General features: G+C 60.3%; 5 protein-coding genes across 5 annotated transcripts; 2 read left to right on the top strand and 3 right to left on the bottom strand.

The window, feature by feature from the left end:
* Positions 1–1,385: 1,385 nt before the first annotated feature.
* Positions 1,386–2,573, top strand: PLICBS_003046 (serine/threonine-protein phosphatase pp1; the record flags this gene model as incomplete). The annotated part of the gene is made up of 4 exons (XM_018322770.1): positions 1,386–1,565; positions 1,651–2,052; positions 2,118–2,417; positions 2,478–2,573. 4 exons carry the CDS (start codon positions 1,386–1,388, stop codon positions 2,571–2,573), a joined length of 978 nt encoding a protein of 325 aa, XP_018178000.1.
* Positions 2,574–3,246: 673 nt separating this feature from the next.
* PLICBS_003045 (uncharacterized protein) lies at positions 3,247–3,850 on the bottom strand (the record flags this gene model as incomplete). Its single annotated transcript, XM_018322769.2, has 2 exons — positions 3,247–3,720; positions 3,833–3,850. 2 exons carry the CDS (start codon positions 3,848–3,850, stop codon positions 3,247–3,249), a joined length of 492 nt encoding a protein of 163 aa, XP_018177999.2.
* Positions 3,851–5,595: 1,745 nt separating this feature from the next.
* On the bottom strand, positions 5,596–5,945 carry PLICBS_003044 (guanine nucleotide-binding protein subunit gamma; the record flags this gene model as incomplete). Its single annotated transcript, XM_065600138.1, has 2 exons — positions 5,596–5,716; positions 5,785–5,945. 2 exons carry the CDS (start codon positions 5,943–5,945, stop codon positions 5,596–5,598), a joined length of 282 nt encoding a protein of 93 aa, XP_065456210.1.
* A 2,482-nt stretch (positions 5,946–8,427) lies between these two features.
* On the bottom strand, positions 8,428–9,078 carry PLICBS_003043 (uncharacterized protein; the record flags this gene model as incomplete). Its single annotated transcript, XM_018322767.1, has 1 exon — positions 8,428–9,078. The coding sequence occupies one exon, from the start codon at positions 9,076–9,078 to the stop codon at positions 8,428–8,430; it is 651 nt and encodes a 216-aa protein (XP_018177997.1).
* Positions 9,079–9,873: 795 nt separating this feature from the next.
* On the top strand, positions 9,874–13,214 carry PLICBS_003042 (eukaryotic translation initiation factor 3 subunit A; the record flags this gene model as incomplete). The annotated part of the gene is made up of 2 exons (XM_065600137.1): positions 9,874–9,876; positions 9,990–13,214. The coding sequence occupies 2 exons, from the start codon at positions 9,874–9,876 to the stop codon at positions 13,212–13,214; spliced, it is 3,228 nt and encodes a 1,075-aa protein (XP_065456209.1).
* Positions 13,215–16,537: the final 3,323 nt, after the last annotated feature.

Here is a 16,537-nt window from a genome sequence, read left to right as displayed (position 1 = left end):
TGCACTGCCCTGGCACGCCACCACCACCGGCCGCCAGCCCGCCCTCTTCTCTCTTCCATCTCCTGAGCGAGACTGCGAAAAAACTCAACCCACGACAACCATCGACGACGACGAACGGTTCGAGACGCGCAGAGCAGACCCTTTGCCCGCTCGACTGACCCCTTTGGCGATCTTCCTCACCCGTCTCTCACACACACGGCCTGCGACCAGATAAACTTTTTTTGCAACCCGACGAACGGCCTTGGGCACTGGTTTTATCCACTCCAAAGGCGCCGCCCCAACACAAAAACATCCGCGCTGTCCGCCGGTTTCCCCCCCCCCTTCGCGGCGAGGAAAAAAAAAAACGTCGTTCAAACGAGTTCGTTCCTCGAGCTCCGCCGACAACGTCCATCGACAAACGACGACCTCGAGTCCCCGACGAACAAGTGTCCACCAGCGACCCGGACACTCCTGTCTCGTCACCCTCCCGACGCGACCGAGGCCCTCCGCCCACCGACGACAAACACCCGCGCCAGACGCTCCAGGCGACGCTCAGGTGGCCCCCTCCTGAAGCTATCCGCAGCCCACCGCCCTCCGAGGCAGCAACGACGACGAACCAGGGCCCCTTCAACGGCGACTGTGTTCCCCATCATCGCGACACCCGCACCGCGTCCATCAGCAGCTTTGGCCTCGTCGTCCTGCACTGCCGATACAGCCGCTCGTTTTCGCTCGCGCCGACAGCTGTCCCCGCAGCCGCCGCCGTTCCAGAGCTGTGATCGCTTCGTGGTGAGTCTAGGCTCCTCTTTTTCTGCCTGCTCCTCCTGCTGCCGCTCCTCACCGTCCTGCCGCACCTCTCCACCACTGCCACCTCCACTGCAGGGTAGCCGCTTTTTTTCTGCCCCTGCGCGGCGTCCCTTCCCTCCATCCCCGCCTCGTACCAGTGAGGCCCGCCTCCGTCGGCTTGGTCGGTCAGCAGCGCAGAGGGAATCAGCGATGGCGCTGGCGCCCGCAGCATGCCTGCTCAACGGGACGGCAAATCTTTGCATGGCCGCTTCTCCCCGCCGCACATCGCGGGAAACTGCAAGCACCAGGCCGCCGCCGACATTCGCGCTCGCTTCGCCCCGTCTCATTTGCCTGCCTCCATCCCTCGTGCAGTTCATTTTTTTCGTCTGCTATTTTCGTGTCTTATCTTGGGGCGAGTCTAACCTCGCCGCATTCCCCAGGCCTTCCGAAGTGCATCGAATCAGCGCATCCGAAACTAGCTCTCTCATCGCACGAGTCCCCCGCAGCCGCCTTGTCCCGCGCATCGGTCTGCTCCTCGCTGCCACGTCCCCTCGCACGCGCAGCCGCCGCCGCCCATCTCTCCGGTTCCCGCAAGCCATCCCTCCCCCGGGGAGATTAATACCATGGCAGACCAACACGAGGTCGATCTCGATTCTATAATCGACCGGCTACTCGAGGTCCGGGGCAGCCGCCCCGGTAAGCAGGTTCAGCTGCTCGAGGCCGAGATCAGATACCTCTGCACCAAAGCCCGCGAGATCTTCATCTCTCAGCCCATCCTCCTCGAGCTCGAGGCCCCCATCAAGGTAGGTTGCCAGCTCCACGCGGGCTGCGACTGGTGTCCGCGTTGCCCCGATTGTGTGATCTGCCGCTGACTGTTTGGATGTGCAGATTTGCGGCGACATTCACGGCCAATACTACGACCTGCTGCGTCTCTTCGAGTACGGTGGCTTCCCTCCCGAAGCCAACTACCTCTTCCTCGGCGACTACGTCGACCGTGGCAAGCAGTCGCTCGAGACTATTTGCCTCCTGCTCGCCTACAAGATCAAGTACCCGGAGAACTTCTTCATCCTGCGTGGCAACCATGAGTGCGCTTCCATCAACCGCATCTACGGCTTCTACGACGAGTGCAAGCGTCGCTACAACATCAAGCTCTGGAAGACCTTCACCGACTGCTTCAACTGCCTTCCCATCGCCGCTATCATCGACGAGAAGATCTTTACCATGCACGGTGGTCTGAGCCCGGATCTCAACTCCATGGAGCAGATCCGCCGTGTCATGCGGCCCACGGACGTGAGTAGCTTTGCTTTGAGAGCCCGCGAGGCAAATGGGAGGAATTTGTGCTGACTCGAGTTTAGATTCCCGACTGCGGCCTGCTGTGCGACTTGCTCTGGTCGGACCCTGACAAGGACATCACGGGGTGGAGCGAAAACGATCGCGGCGTCTCCTTCACGTTTGGTCCCGACGTCGTGTCTCGATTCCTGCAAAAGCACGACATGGACCTCATCTGCCGTGCCCACCAGGTCGTCGAAGACGGATACGAGTTCTTCTCCAAGCGCCAGCTGGTGACCCTCTTCAGCGCGCCCAACTACTGCGGAGAGTTTGACAACGCCGGTGCCATGATGAGCGTTGACGAGAGCCTCCTGTGCTCGTTCCAGGTTTGTTTTCTCGCGCGCGTAACCGCGAGAAGCCAGCCGGCTAACAAGAACCCCGTACAGATCCTCAAGCCGGCCGAGAAGAAGCAAAAGTACGTCTACGGTGGTCTTGGGAGCGGAAGCAAACCAGTCACTCCCAAAGTCAAGTCCAAGAATTGAAGAAAGCGTCATGCGAACCTGATTGTGTCTCTAGGTTCGGAAGGCGATAAAGCGCCCAGCACATCACCCTCCAATTCTGCCGGACGACCACCACGCCGGGCGACGGGGGCATCTCCGCCGTCGTCGCCGAAAAACAACTTTTGTCTCACTCTCTCACTCTCTCACTCTCTGCGACGCTATTCGTCTCTCTGTACTCTCTGCGCTCGCCTCGCGCCGTCACCGGGACCAGGTCCGGCAGCGAGCATCCCAGGATGGGTCGGTTGTGCCTCCGAGGGGAGGCACGTGCATGCGGTGTCGGGGCGCGTCTCTGTTGTCTCGATATAGTGTGTGCCTCTTGTCGGCGGGACGATGGACCCAGGTCGTCTCTAATGCTCATATGCGAACTTGATCACGACAAACGGCTGTTTCTTAGCTCACAGATAAAAATCCAAACATGCATCACCAATCATGCCATGACTGCAGGAGGAAGAAGTGGAATGGCCACCCATGTGACGATTATGCGCCGGTCCGCTACCGGGGACTGAGCAGTGTGTGTAACGGAAGACTGTGGAACCGGTCCGCGGCATACATGAAGCAGGTGCATGCACTGCCGAAACCTTGTCGGACTGTTCCCTCCTGAGCCGTGCCGTATCGGGGACGTGCGACTTGGCGAGCCTCGTCTCGTCTACCTTGTTCACGGAGCGCAGTCCTCGCACCTTTGGCCCCCTACCTGGCGCGTGTCCGGTTGCATACCTTCGACCTCGCCCCCTTTGGTCGCGACCGTGCCCGTGGTGCCTGGCCCAGTCCCAGTCACAGTCGTAGTCGCAGTCGCAGTCGTAGCTCCAGCCGCCGCGGGTGGACCGTGGTGCCGGTCCACGTGCCCGAGGTCCCTCCCGGGCTCGATGACGTCGCGCACGCGGCGCTTGAGCTCCTTTGTCTCGGGGAAGCCGCCGTCGACCTTGCGGTCCCAGAGGACGGTGCTGGTCGTGGTGGCGGGGGTGGTGCTGGTCACTGTCGCAGCCTGGTCCTGGTCCTTCGCGCCGGCCACAGCAACGACACTGCTGTGTCGCTGGTGGACGATTGTGACGACGAAGGTGCCGCCCGTGGAGGGCTGCAGGGCGACTTCCCCCAGGGAGACGCCGAACGTGGAGAGCAGCTCTTGGGCGTACTGTCGACATGACAAGTTAGTTTGTGTACATGCCATATTCGGGCTTCAACCGGGCACATCCGGGGCGTGCAAAGATGGAGTTGAGAGGGAAGGCGGAGTTGCAAAGACTCACGTAGGCGGCGCGGAGCATCCATTTGCACTGCGTGCAGAACTGGATCGTCACCCGGGGGAGCAGCGGTGACGACGGAGGGGCGCTTATCTCTGCTGCTGCATCTCTCATCTTGTCCTGCTGCCGTTGCTGTGATGAAGCCGCAGCCGCAGCAGCGGTTTGAGAAGTGCTGCCGACGTCTGCCATGGTCGTCATACCACCCGTACCTCGGAGATAGACACAGACCCTCTACGCAGGGGACGCCCAGGTTTCGTGGCAGTTCTGTTTCTCCTTCGTCCTCCCTCTCGACGCTGGATCGCGTTTCACTTCGAGTTGTTCGTGCCTGTGAGCGTGAGAGGTTGACGGGAAGGTTTTGTGGCGGTTGGACAAGGACCCCGGAATAATAGCTCGCACCTACTGTACGCACACGCACAACCGACGTCGTCGCAGCTAGGCTGGTTGCATGGTCCACTTAATCGCAGCGACGTGCGCCGAGTCCACTGACGGACCACGACCAGTCAGTCGCGAGAAGGGACATGCCCGCGAAACCGTACATGAATGGCTCGACGGCCTAGATGAGTACTACCTTAGAAGCCTTGCGTAGGTATGAATACATGAGGGGGAGTTGGCAAGGGAGCCGGCTTCAATAAACAGCGATCACCTTAATGGGCCACCGTAGTTACTACGAGTCCTTCGTATGTACGCACTTGTCGCATTGCGTCTCTCCTCTAGCTAACAATATGGCACGGCGGTTATTTCTGACCTGCTTGCACGACGGGGCATGAGAGCAACGTGAGCGGCGAGAGGCACGAGGAGCAGAAGTCTCGCGAAGAGCAAAGGACACGAGAACAACGAGAGGCTTCATAATCATAAGGGATCCATAACGTAGCCATCGTCCACCTTATTGAAAACAGCACTCTCGTCAGTCCTGTCCAATACATATGTGTCTGGACCGACGGTAGTTCAAAGTTCTGGGCGTCAGCCACACCGGCCTCGTTGACGGTCGCCAACACGCTCCTCCGCAGGCCGTGCGCAACCGGCGCCGAGGCAGGACTCGTCATCGGCAGCAGATTCTCATCGCTCACCAGTGAGCCACGGCGGTTTGTCTGACATGTGTATTACCCTATCCATCTTCGCTGCGGTACCGAATGCCCTCGCTGCACCGAATGACGAGACTGGTACATGACTTTTCTCGGGTTTAACAGAACCAGCACAGCATACCAAGCAACAAGTCTGCAAGAACAAAGAGAACATAGAAGACGGTAAGAAAAAGGAATTAATACATGCTGAATAGCCGGCTCTCCTGCACACTTTTCCCGTTCAGCCCTTGGTCTCCTCTCCTCTCCTCTCCTCTCTCCTCGTCGGCTGCTCGCTCCCCCGACCAAGGCGAAGACGGGCGCAAGATCCGAGAGTTGGCCGGGGACTCAGAGCGAGGATTTGCTGCAAAAGGCATACCTTTCGCTGCTCTTCGGTCGGTCCGCGTTCCCGTTCCATCCCTGGCAATCAAGAGGTGCCGATTCGGGGGTATCTTCTCGCGCCTCGTCCAGCCGGGTCCAGTGCCAGGTCACGCCTCCAGTACTATGTCGATTCGAATGCTGCCCAGCCTGTGCCCATCAAGGCTCCACAGCCCTCTTGAAATGCTCCGCGCTCATTAACGCGGCCAAAACACCAGAACGACCGGCGCCCTCTTCGTCCTGATCGCTGGCGAGAAATCCATCATAATTGTCGTTCCGGGGGCTTTCGTCGCTCTTGTTGTTTGTGTCTACCGCGACTTCAAACTGCTGATTTTACATGACAACACAGCAACCGCCCGATTGTTGAGGGGCATAGGGATCCTCGCCCTTGGGTACAGCGCCCCAGACGGACGGGACCATGTAGTCCCTCGTGCCGTTGCAGTAGGCAATGATGCTGCAGAGTTGGAGCTGTCAGCCATATTCCATGGGCCGGCGCCTGCCATGAATAAAATTGCGCCCTACCTCTTGGCAGCAGTGCTGACGGGAATGCGCTCGCGTTCGAGGTCCTCGCGAAGACGGTTGTTGAGCTCAGTCAACCGCCGCAGCTTGAGGTCGGCCATTGACTGCTTGTTCTTCTTGATCTGCGACGGGTCGCCGACATCGCGCGACGTGTACTGCGGCATGCTGGGCGGTGGGGGCTTGTGACGTTGGGAGCGGAGCGAGAGGAAGGCAGCGGCGGCGATGGCTGCCCGAACACCACGAGGAGGTGCTGTCGGTGAAGCAGATTGAAGCGGTGCTGATTACTTGTAGAACTCGCGACGGGGAGCTGTGAAGCATCGGCAGAAGTTAGCGAAGCTGCAAGGATTGAGCGAGGCAGCGGAAGCAGCGGAGACGTGACGGCCGGGCCAGCGAGGACGAGGGGCGGCGGAGAGGATGCAATGCCCGTCAACACGGTCGGCATGGACAAACACGAGACGTTGAGAATGTTGGACGAAAGCGTGCTCGCTCGTGCGTGATTTGGCGACGGGCTCATTGGGTCGCACTCCTATTTCGCCCTCGGGCGCTCAATTGGCTGGGCCGTGTGCCCGCGTCGTCCCCTCCCCTATTTGCCTCGCGGGCTGCAGCGGCGGTCGCGGCACGACTTGGGATCTCCGAGGGGATTGATTTGGCGACAGGACGCAATAAGGGAATGGACGCAATCGACTTACCAGACACCTCTGGCCGTGGCATTCGCGATAAACACAGTGCAGTGCAGTGCAGTGCGGTGCGGTGGTTGCTGCTTTTGCAGAGCGCGACAAAGGGGACGGACGTGGGTGAGAGAAGGAAATGAGGCGGCGGGACGTGGAGGAATTGGCAGCGAGCGGAGGCGTGTGGTTGGCTGGGCTCGGCTAAAGCTGTCAGCCAGATTTGACTGAGGCGGCGTGAGGGCCTCCAGCTGCTGGGCCTGCTGGGGCCTGCTGGGGTCTGCTGGGCGGGACGCTGGGGCCAGGGCGCGCACTGGCCGGTGGGCATAAGGTACCGACCTCGCGAAGTGGCAGTCAGGCAGCCCAGTGGTGGTGGTGGTGCCCCCAATGCCCCCACACCCGGAAATCCTGGGGCTAGGCCGCTTGCTTGCTTCCAAGTGCCTCCACTGGCAACACCCGCGAGAGAACAGTAATCAGACCCTGCTGCACTCTGGCTTGGGCAGCTTAGCTCCTCCCATGGTCGGCGCGTTAGCCCGCCTGTGGTCTGCAGGTCGGGCGATCCGTGGATGGTCCCTTGCGGCGCTGACTCAGCGCTCTGCGTATGCACGTTTGCGCAGGACGAGCACGCGGGAAGAGCACTCGGGAACCGTCGTGAACGCGCCCACCTACCAGCCAGCCAGGAACAGACCAGTGAGTACCTGCAGTGGGCGGGAGCTGCCTGGGCCTCGGGGGCGGCGAGGGGAGCCTTCCAGTTGGAGGACCGCCCTCCCCGACCGTGCCATCCTGATGCAGCGCCCGCTTGGCCCGCAAGGCTGCTAGTGCTCAAAGGAGCATCTGCGCCGCCCCGCAATCCCCTGGCCAGTGCCCTGTGAATGGATGAAGCGGTGCCGGTTGCTGCACTGGAAATTGGAGTGGGTGCTGGAGGACCGCCTGGACCAGATTGCGACAGCTGAGATGCACCTGCGAGGGCGCGCTGCACCTGCGTCTGGGCAAGGACACTGAGTCTGTCCAGCGCCAATCCATCACGCGCAGCTCAGATTTATATCCTTCTCGCGAACGTCCAAACGGCTATTGGCTAGGTAAGCTAAGGTAGTTGCCCTATTGCCCTCATGGCCAGCGCGCAGTTGGCGCCTGTCCGAGGGGCTACGGGATATATACCGGTACGCATGACTTATTAACCTACACACCGCTCATTGCAGGCATGAGTCCTCGGTAAACACCGACTGAGTTTGTCTGTGCCTCAGAGGATACCTTGACGCATCGTACCAACTCAGATTAGGTTGGCTGCTCCAATTCAGGCACCTGTGACGGGTCATATCCCATGCATCTTGTCCCGAATCGCGCAGTTGCGCCGAGGACGACGAGCTGCCCACGCCCACTCATGGATTAACCTCAACGCCGCTCCCAGTGTCAAAGGGTCCCTGCTTGCAAGAGTACGACCACGGCTCACGGGTTTTGCACATGAGGAAACGGTAGTCCGCGCAGGGCGCATTCATCTTCACCAGTGCTCGCTGCTCGAGCATCTACCTAGTGCCTGCTTGGGGACCGTGCCACCCGTATCAAGCCTGCTCATGTCCACGGATCCATTGCGAGACTGTTAAACGCCAACGTAATCAGTTGGCTAATTTCAACATCACAATAACGTTGTCGCTGTCGCCGCTCAACCCACTGGCCTTATTCCGTGCACGGATGCAGGTCTCAGATCCATAGGCATGCCCATCGCAACGACGAGCCCCGTTCCTGGAGACACTCGGGCTCCCGTTTTGCTGCAGAGGCAATTTGGCGCCACGTAATCTGGCCACGCATCATAGAAGAGCCTCATGCACAATCCCGCCCATGCCTGCATTCTTCTGGCATTGTAGGATATGCTATCATCTGTCAGAAGCCGTCCATGTCGTAGGCCAGGCAGGATACTCACAAAATACTCATGTCATCATGCTCTCTACAGTAGGACTTGTCTGCCATGATAGGGACACTCTGTTCAGTCGCCCGTGTCGACTTCGAGGTCCAGCTGGACCCCGTTGGAGACGCCGTAGTCGTCCAGAGTGAGCATGTCCTTGAACGGCCGCTCGCCCTGGCGACGCAGCATGATCTGGTTCGCCTCCCGACCGATGCGAGCTGCCACCATGAGCTTGAACTGGCCAATGGTGTCGGATGGCAGGCATGGAATCGCCGTCTTCGATCCCAGCCGGTCGTTGACATGAACGATGATCATTTCCTGGCCCGGAGCGATCGGAGCAGCCATGGACTTCTTGTCCTTCTTGTCCTTCTTTTCTCTCTTGCTCTTGTCCCTGTCTCTGTCCTTGGCTCCTGCGTCGCCTCGCCGCGGGGGAGAACGCAAGCGATCCCGATCTCTGCCTGCCTCGTCTCGGCTTCGTGCCGTCTCGCGGTCTTGGTCTCGGTCTCGGTCACGGTTGCGGTCCCGTGCTCTCTCATCGTCCCGGTGTCGCTCGCGTTCTCGGTCTACTGAACGATCTCGATAGTCCCGGCGTCGCCCATAGTCGTGGCGGGAGGGTCCGTCGTCCCGTGGCTTTGAGCTGTCCTTCCACTTGAAGCCCTTGCTGCCTCGTGGGGCCTTGCGTGGTGGCGATCGAGAGCGCGACCGCGCCCGATTTGCCGTGCTGTCTGCCATCGCTGGGTATGGCAGAGTGCACGACGGCTCGTTGGCACTGGTGCAAGGGAAGAAGCGTTTGCGCCGAAGTGATGAATGAAAATGAGGTGCCAAAGTATGGAACCGCAACCGCTGCAGCCTGCACGGTTGCATTAGCTATGGCGGGGAGCTCGACCAAGCTACTTCCGAATGTCACGTGATCACCGACATGGCCAAGGGCCTCCCACGGCACAACGTTGGTGGCCCGGACTATCCAATACTTTGATCACGAAGAAAGCATAGTACTGCACTATGTCCTCTCATGGGTACCTTCGGTTCTTCTCTGAGTGGACGAAATCAACCCATTGTTCGTGGGCCATCCTGGAACATATGGTACACTATGCTCTCCGTACTGGTTTCATGGATCCGCCGTCAAAGCATGCGTCGCACCACGATCTAGATACATATCTATCTCAACGTCCTTACAGAGGGGCTGCTCAGAATGCCAGTTTCGTCATGTTGCGGGACTGCAAACCTGGCCTGCCCGTCGCGCTCCGAGCGCATCATCGTAACAACTGCAGCTGGGCCTCGGACGTTGCGTGGCCCTGGCTGGCTGACATAATCCACCCACGTGACGCGCGACGTCCCACTAGCCCCTCAACGCTCGGATATCGTCCACACACGAAATTGAAAAATTCACTCCTGTCTGCTGTGCCCGCTTCACCACCACGAGTCCCAGCAAGTGCCCCATCATCGCACTCTGGCTTGTGAAGGCTTCGCATAGCCCCGACAACTCCTCTCACCGACAAAGTCAACCCACAGAGGAGGTTGCCCAGCATGGTGCGTCACGACCCTCCTCCCTCGATCAGCCACCCTCGACGATGCCGTCCTGCCCCTCCCCTCACCACACCGTCGCCGTGTCGTCACGATACTAACGCGAGTTTTTCCGTCAGCCTCCTCCGCCGCACCAGAAGCCCGAAAATGTCTTGAAGCGCGCCCACGAGCTCATCGGGGTCAACCAGGCCTCCGCGGCCCTGACCCTGCTTCACGAGCACATCACCAGCAAGCGCTCGCGCAATGTCCCGATCGCCTCGCTGGAGCCCGTGATGCTCCTCCTCGTCGAGCTGTCCGTCGAGCAAAAGAAGGGCAAGCTTGCCAAGGACGCGCTGTACCAGTACAAGAACATTTCGCAGAACACCAACATCGCAACCATCGAGGTACTGTCCCTTTCCAACGACGCGACGCCTGGCCGTTACGCTAACAACCAGCAGCTGGTCTTGAAGAAGTTTATCGAGTTGGCCGTCGAAAAGGTCACCGCCGCCCAGGCCAAGGCCGACGAAGTCCAGTCCAACCTTGAGGCCACCGCCGCCACTTCCAACATCGACGATCTTGAGGCCACCGAGACCCCCGAGTCCATCCTTCTCGCCACCGTCTCCGGCGAGCAGTCCCGCGATCGCACAGACCGTGCCATTGTCACTCCCTGGCTCAAGTTCCTCTGGGAAGCGTACCGCACAGTCCTCGACATCCTCCGCAACAATGCCCGCCTCGAGATTCTGTACCAGAGCACGGCTATGCAGGCCTTCGACTTCTGCTTGAAGTACACCCGCAAGACCGAGTTCCGAAGACTCTGCGAGCTCCTCCGCAACCATGTCCAGACGGCGGCCAAGTATTCTTCGCAGATGCACGCCATCAACCTGAGCGACCCCGACACTCTGCAGCGCCATCTCGAGACGCGCTTCCAGCAGCTCAACGTTGCGGTTGAGCTGGAGCTGTGGCAGGAGGCCTTCCGCAGCGTCGAGGATATCCACACTCTGCTCAACCTCAGCAAGCGCCCGCCCAAGAACATTATGATGGCCAACTACTACGAGAAGCTCACGCGCATCTTCCTTGTCGGCGAGAACTACCTGTTCCACGCCGCCGCCTGGTCGCGCTACTACACCCTGCTCAGGCAGTCGTCCGCCCTCGTGGCCAGCGGCCAGGGCAAGAAGTCGGACAACCCGCCCGCCTCTGACGCCGATCTTCAGAAGGCCGCTTCGTTCGTCCTCTTGTCCGCTCTCGCCATCCCCGTCATCAGCACCACCCGATCTCGTGGCGCCATGGTGGACTTTGACGAGGCCCGCAAGAACAAGAACTCTCGCCTGACGCATCTTCTGGGCATGAACCAGGCCCCCACCCGTGCTCGCCTCTTCCGCGATGCGCTGTCCAAGTCGCTTCTGCAGCGCGCCCGCCCTGAGATCCGGGACCTCTACAACATTCTCGAGGTCGACTTCCACCCTCTGTCTATCTGCAAGAAGATCTCGCCCATCTTGACCAAGATCGGCGCTGATGCTGAGATGGAGCGCTACATCCTTCCCCTGCAGCAGGTCATTCTCACGAGACTCTTCCAGCAGCTGTCTCAGGTTTACGAGACAGTCGACCTGTCTTTTGTTGAGTCCCTCGCTCAGTTCCCCGAGCCCTACCAGGTCACTCGCGGCACCATTGAGAAGTTCATCATGAACGGCAACAAGAAGGGCGACCTCGCTATCCGTATGGACCATGCCACCGGAGTTCTGAGCTTCGACAACGACGTCTTCTCGTCGTCCAAGGCTGGCCACGCCGGCTCCGGTGCCGGCTCTTCCGAGTCGGAGACGGGCACTGTCCAGCGTCTGCAAAGCACTCCTTCGGAGATTGTCCGCTCGCAGCTCACGCGCCTTGTCCGGTCCCTGTACACCACCTGCCACTACATTGACCCCGAGTTCAACAAGGAGCGCGTTGCGGCTCGCAATGCGGCCCTTGCTCGTGCCAAGGCGGGCGCCGAGCAGGAGCACCTCGAGACTGTTGCTCGCAAGGAGATCATCCAGAAGCGCAAGGAGGAGGCTTCCGAGATTCAGGCCAAGCGAGAGAAGGAGAACGCTCGCCAGAAGCGTCTCCGCGAGCAGGCTCTCCAGGAGGCTGAGGACAGGCGTCTGGAGGCCGAGCAGAAGGAGCGTGAGGCCAAGCGCATGAAGGCCGAGCACGATCGTGTGCGCAAGGAGGAGCTCAAGAAACAGATTGCTGACCTCAAGATGAGCGACAAGGCTCTTGACATCGACCTGGAGGACCTGGACAACCTGGACAGCAACCGACTCCGCGCCATGAAGCTCGCCCAGCTGGAGCGTGAGAAGAACGATGTCAACGAGAAGCTGCGCATCACTGGCAAGCGCATGGACCACCTGGAACGAGCCTACCGTAAGGAAGAGGTGAAGAAACTGGGTGACGACTACGCCACGCAGGTTGAGCAGGATCGCGCAATCTACGAAAAGGTCACGGCCAAGACGCTTAAGGAGGCAGAGGAGAAGCACAAGGAGAGCGTCGAGCTCAAGCACCGCCTCAGCCGCCTGGTTCCCCTCTATGAAAAGTTCAGGAGCAATCTCCACGAGCGCCGCCGCGACGAGTTCGAGAAGCGCCGCAAGGATGCGGAGCGCGAGCTGGAGAAGCAGATTGCCGCTCGCAAGAAGGAGTACCGCGACCGCAAGCTGCGGGAGAAGCGGGAACGCGAGGAGAAGGAGCGCCAGCTCCGCGAGGCTGAGGAGCGCGCCGCCCGCGAGAAGGAGGAGCAGCGCCAGCGCGACGAGGCCCGAAAGGCCGAGTTGGCCAAGCTCAAGGAGCAGCGCGAGAAGGAGCGACAGGAGATGCTGGAGAAGGCAGCCCTGCAACAGCGTCGCGAGGAGGAGGCTCTGGCTCGCCGCAAGGCCGAGAGAGAGAAGGGTGGCCTGCCCACCCGAACAGAGACGCCCGAAGGCGCCCGCAGGCCGCCTGTCATCGGCTCTGGCAAGTGGCGCGAACGGGATGCGTCGCGACCCACCGAGGGCGCTGCCGCCGCGCCGCCTTCGCGGACCGAACCTCCCATGGAGCGGACAGAGTCGAACGATCGCCCGTCGGCGGGTGGGCCTCCTCGCCTGCAGCTCGCCGGCGGCAACAAGCCGAGCTGGCGAGAGCGGGAGGCTGCCAGGATTGCGGCCGGAGGTGCCCCCGCCGGAGACAAGGACAGCGCCGCGCCTCCGCCGCCCAGAAGCTTCGGATCGCGCGGTGCCCCCATGGAGCGTGGCGATTCGGGCCGTGGAGAGAATGGCCGGACGGAGTCGCCCGCTCCCCCCGCCGAGGCCCTGCCGGCCTCGCGGGCTCCCGGGAAGTGGGTGCCTCCTCACATGAGGAAATGAGTGTGATGAGCAGGACGAGGAGGACGACATGGGCTGCAACTGATCTTTGCATTGGCGTTTTCAGGGAAGGGGATTGGCTGCGGTGCATGTACTGTACTCTAGAGCTCAGTCTAATGTCGGTGCTCTTGAGGCCCGTCGAGCACGGCACAGAATGGAAAGAAAAGGTAGCTTTCGATGCAAATGCACGACGCAAGGAGGGATGCCTTCACCGCAATTCGGTTCTCGAAACAAATGGCTGTACGTAATTCGCGCACGTGGATCACTGACCGTGGTCATGTTGAATATACGTCCAGGGATCGCCTGTAAAAACAAAAGCTGCACCGCAGCACCTCCTTGATAGGTGAGGCTGAATCGCGGGTTGCACTGGACCAGGTTCGTCTAGCCGTCTGGCTGGCATCAGGGTGTGATTGCTTCTCCCTCGACTATCTTCGAAGTGCTATTATCCTTGACCGGCATATAGCTCAGGGCACGACCAGGCAGCGTCACAGTCACCGTGGTTGGATCCGATTGGGACGGTCGCCCAGCCGAGAGTATAAGCCGACGTGCCGTCACAACGCAGCGCTACGCCGGAATACGAAGCATGCAGTTCACGCCGATGCAAGTGAGCGCTACGATTCCTGTCACTGTTAACGGCTCGCTCACGGCTCTCGACAGATAGCGGTGGGCGCGCTCCTGACGACGGTTGCTTTTGTAAACTTGTCCCTCCTCCTTTTTCTTTTCTTTTGCAACGCAGAAACCTCTGTTTTCAACCGTGGAGAACCCGTGTTGATGTTCTTGTTGTCTGTTATTATGAGCCGGGGAGGCAGAAGCGGTCGTTTCCGCGGCGGCCCGCGATCGACCGTAGACGAGCAGATTTTATAAACCTCGCTGGTGTTTCAGATCGAAAGACGATGCAACGACGGTGGAGAGTCAAGGAACAATGGAGTCCGGGCAGCGAACGCACGGGCGTCGAGCAACCACTAACAGATGCGCCTTGCGAATACGACGGATTGTGCAGAATAAACACGGGCCGGAGCAGGGACAGGGCCGGCTGCCACGGCGAAGCTGATGACAGAAGGAAGCAGAGCTGACCAGCAGACGCGGGCGCGTTCCAGCACGGCAGAACCTTGACAGCTGCCCTGTTCCATGGCAGCCAGGGTCTGCGGGTGTGTCTGCGGACAATGTCAGCATCATGCTGTCATGTCGTGCATGAAGCCCAGGGAGCTTTGCTGACCACCCAGCAAGGTACGTTCCAAGGTACGCTCCGCAAGGGAGGCCCGTTACAGCACACCTTGGGAGAACTGGCATTACATCGGGGGCCGTTGTGCTGGCCAATGATGCGCTGGACGCGCTGGGGTGAAATCGATAGCTCAGGTGAGGTTCATGGGCGGCCTACCCTACTTGAACCGCACCTCATGTGAGGTGCCAGTGAAGAGCGTACGTGGTCGCGGCCGCACGAGCAAATGTTATTTTCTGCCAGGAGCTGGGCAACTGTACAGACCACGAGTAAGTAGGTGAACATTTGCGCTAAGAATCGTCGTCGTCCAGAAGTCCGGTGTCCAGATGTCCACTTTGTTGGCTATCGTGTCAAAGGCATCTTAGCCGGGCATACACACCCATCGCTTTAGCAAATGCCGTGCTGGACCCCGCGTTCTCGGCGCGTTGCACTCGTCACGAAGGGTACTATGCCGGGCGAAGGACGCGGGTGGTTGACCGGGAGTGGTTCCGGGGTTGGCTGGTAATCACAACATCGGCGACGGGCGTGGTGTTTCTCAACCCTGAGTGATGAAGGGGCGACGAACGTTTCCCTTGGCTTGGACCTGGCCCCCACCTGGCCCTGCAGTGGAGACAGCGGATAACCTTCTCGGCCTCGGCCGTTTGAACGGCTGGAGGCAGAGTCCAAGCATTCCAAATTTGCCCTGTGGGGGAGCCACGGACGATTCTTTCGGGGCGTGGCTGCCAGGGTGACCCTGGGCAGTTCAAGGTTGCGGGTTCTGGGCCTGCGTCCATTGGGGGGCCGTCTTCGCTGTGCGTGCTGTTTACACGAGTTGCTGTCAGTCCTGCCTATGTCCGCTAACACACGCTATCTCGCCGATCCGGCGGCGCCGTGGCTAGTGCTGTCCCGCTCGACCTGAAGAAGCCTGTGGGCTAAATCAGAGCAACCTGAGGCAGTTGTGGAGAGACTAGAACAACGGGCTGCGCTTGTCTATGGCTGGACGAGCTTTCTTCAGGTCAATCAAATCGGACGTCGTGCCAAGAGCGTGAAGGGAGACGCGATTTGAGCGGCCAAAGTTTATTGATAGGGATCAGGTGTGTCAGTCAGTTCTTGTGTCGAGAGACGGAACTCCAGACATGACGTTGAGGCCGGTCTGTACCATACTGCTTCGCGTGCTGCTTCGAACGCACTTACGTATGTACATGCATGATGCATCCAGACGCGGCAGGCTTGGTGGCGGCCGACGTGACTGCAGCAATATTGGCAGCTGGTCGTGTGCTCAGTCCGCGGTGGCTGTCGGCAGTCGTCGGAAGAGCCACCACAGCAGCAAGCGGCGGCCGCATGCCGGCGGGGATTATACGAAGCAATATCGACGCTAAGACGGAATCGTGCCAATGCGGCTGAGGCGGGCGGGAAACTGGTGACGGGGATCACCCCCGTGGAACGCGTAATGTGGATGTGAGATGTGTGGTACAGTGCATACATGGATGCTGGAGGTGGTGAGCGGTTGCGCGGCCGATCAGATCATCGCCATTATCCTCTCCGCCGTGCCAGTGACGCGGCGGGCTGCATCGCGGCTGATCGCTCTCGAGCCACGGCAGTCAACATCACCTCAGGACCAGCGGTTTCAGCCAGATCGGCGAGCTGGTTGAGGGGGCTGTGTTTGGGTTGGGGTTCAACATCGAGATACGAGATCTGCTCGGTATCCTGGCCGAAGCTCGGGGGCCCGGCCGAGACGGAGAATTCGAATTCAAATCGCGTCCATGAGGTGAGGGCCCAAGCCGGTGTGTTGACTATGCTAGGGCTGGGCCAGCAGGGTCCAGGCCTATGGCTCGGATGACGCCGAGGCCGAGGTTGCGGGAGTCTGAGCGTGTCCCAAGTGGAGGTCCTGGGTGGGAAGACGATCCGGGCGCCAGTTTGCGGTCGTCGAGGGGAGGCGCGAAGGGGCGACGACTCTCTCGCCGATGGATGATGGACGTGTGGAAGAGCCCGTGAGGGTAAAGGTGCGGGTGAAGTCCAGGCCCTGCCGCTAATGCAGGGCCCCCCCCCCCTGGCCAGCCGCGATTCGACGTTGCCTCAACTGAGGGACGGCGCTTGGGCGCTGGTGCCTGAGGGCCTTCTGTGCCTG

This window comes from Purpureocillium lilacinum, assembly GCF_023168085.1.
Source record: "Purpureocillium lilacinum CBS 284.36 DNA, scaffold_2, whole genome shotgun sequence".
NCBI classification, from domain to species: Eukaryota; Fungi; Ascomycota; class Sordariomycetes; order Hypocreales; family Ophiocordycipitaceae; genus Purpureocillium; species Purpureocillium lilacinum.
This window is presented reverse-complemented; position numbering and strand designations above follow the sequence as displayed.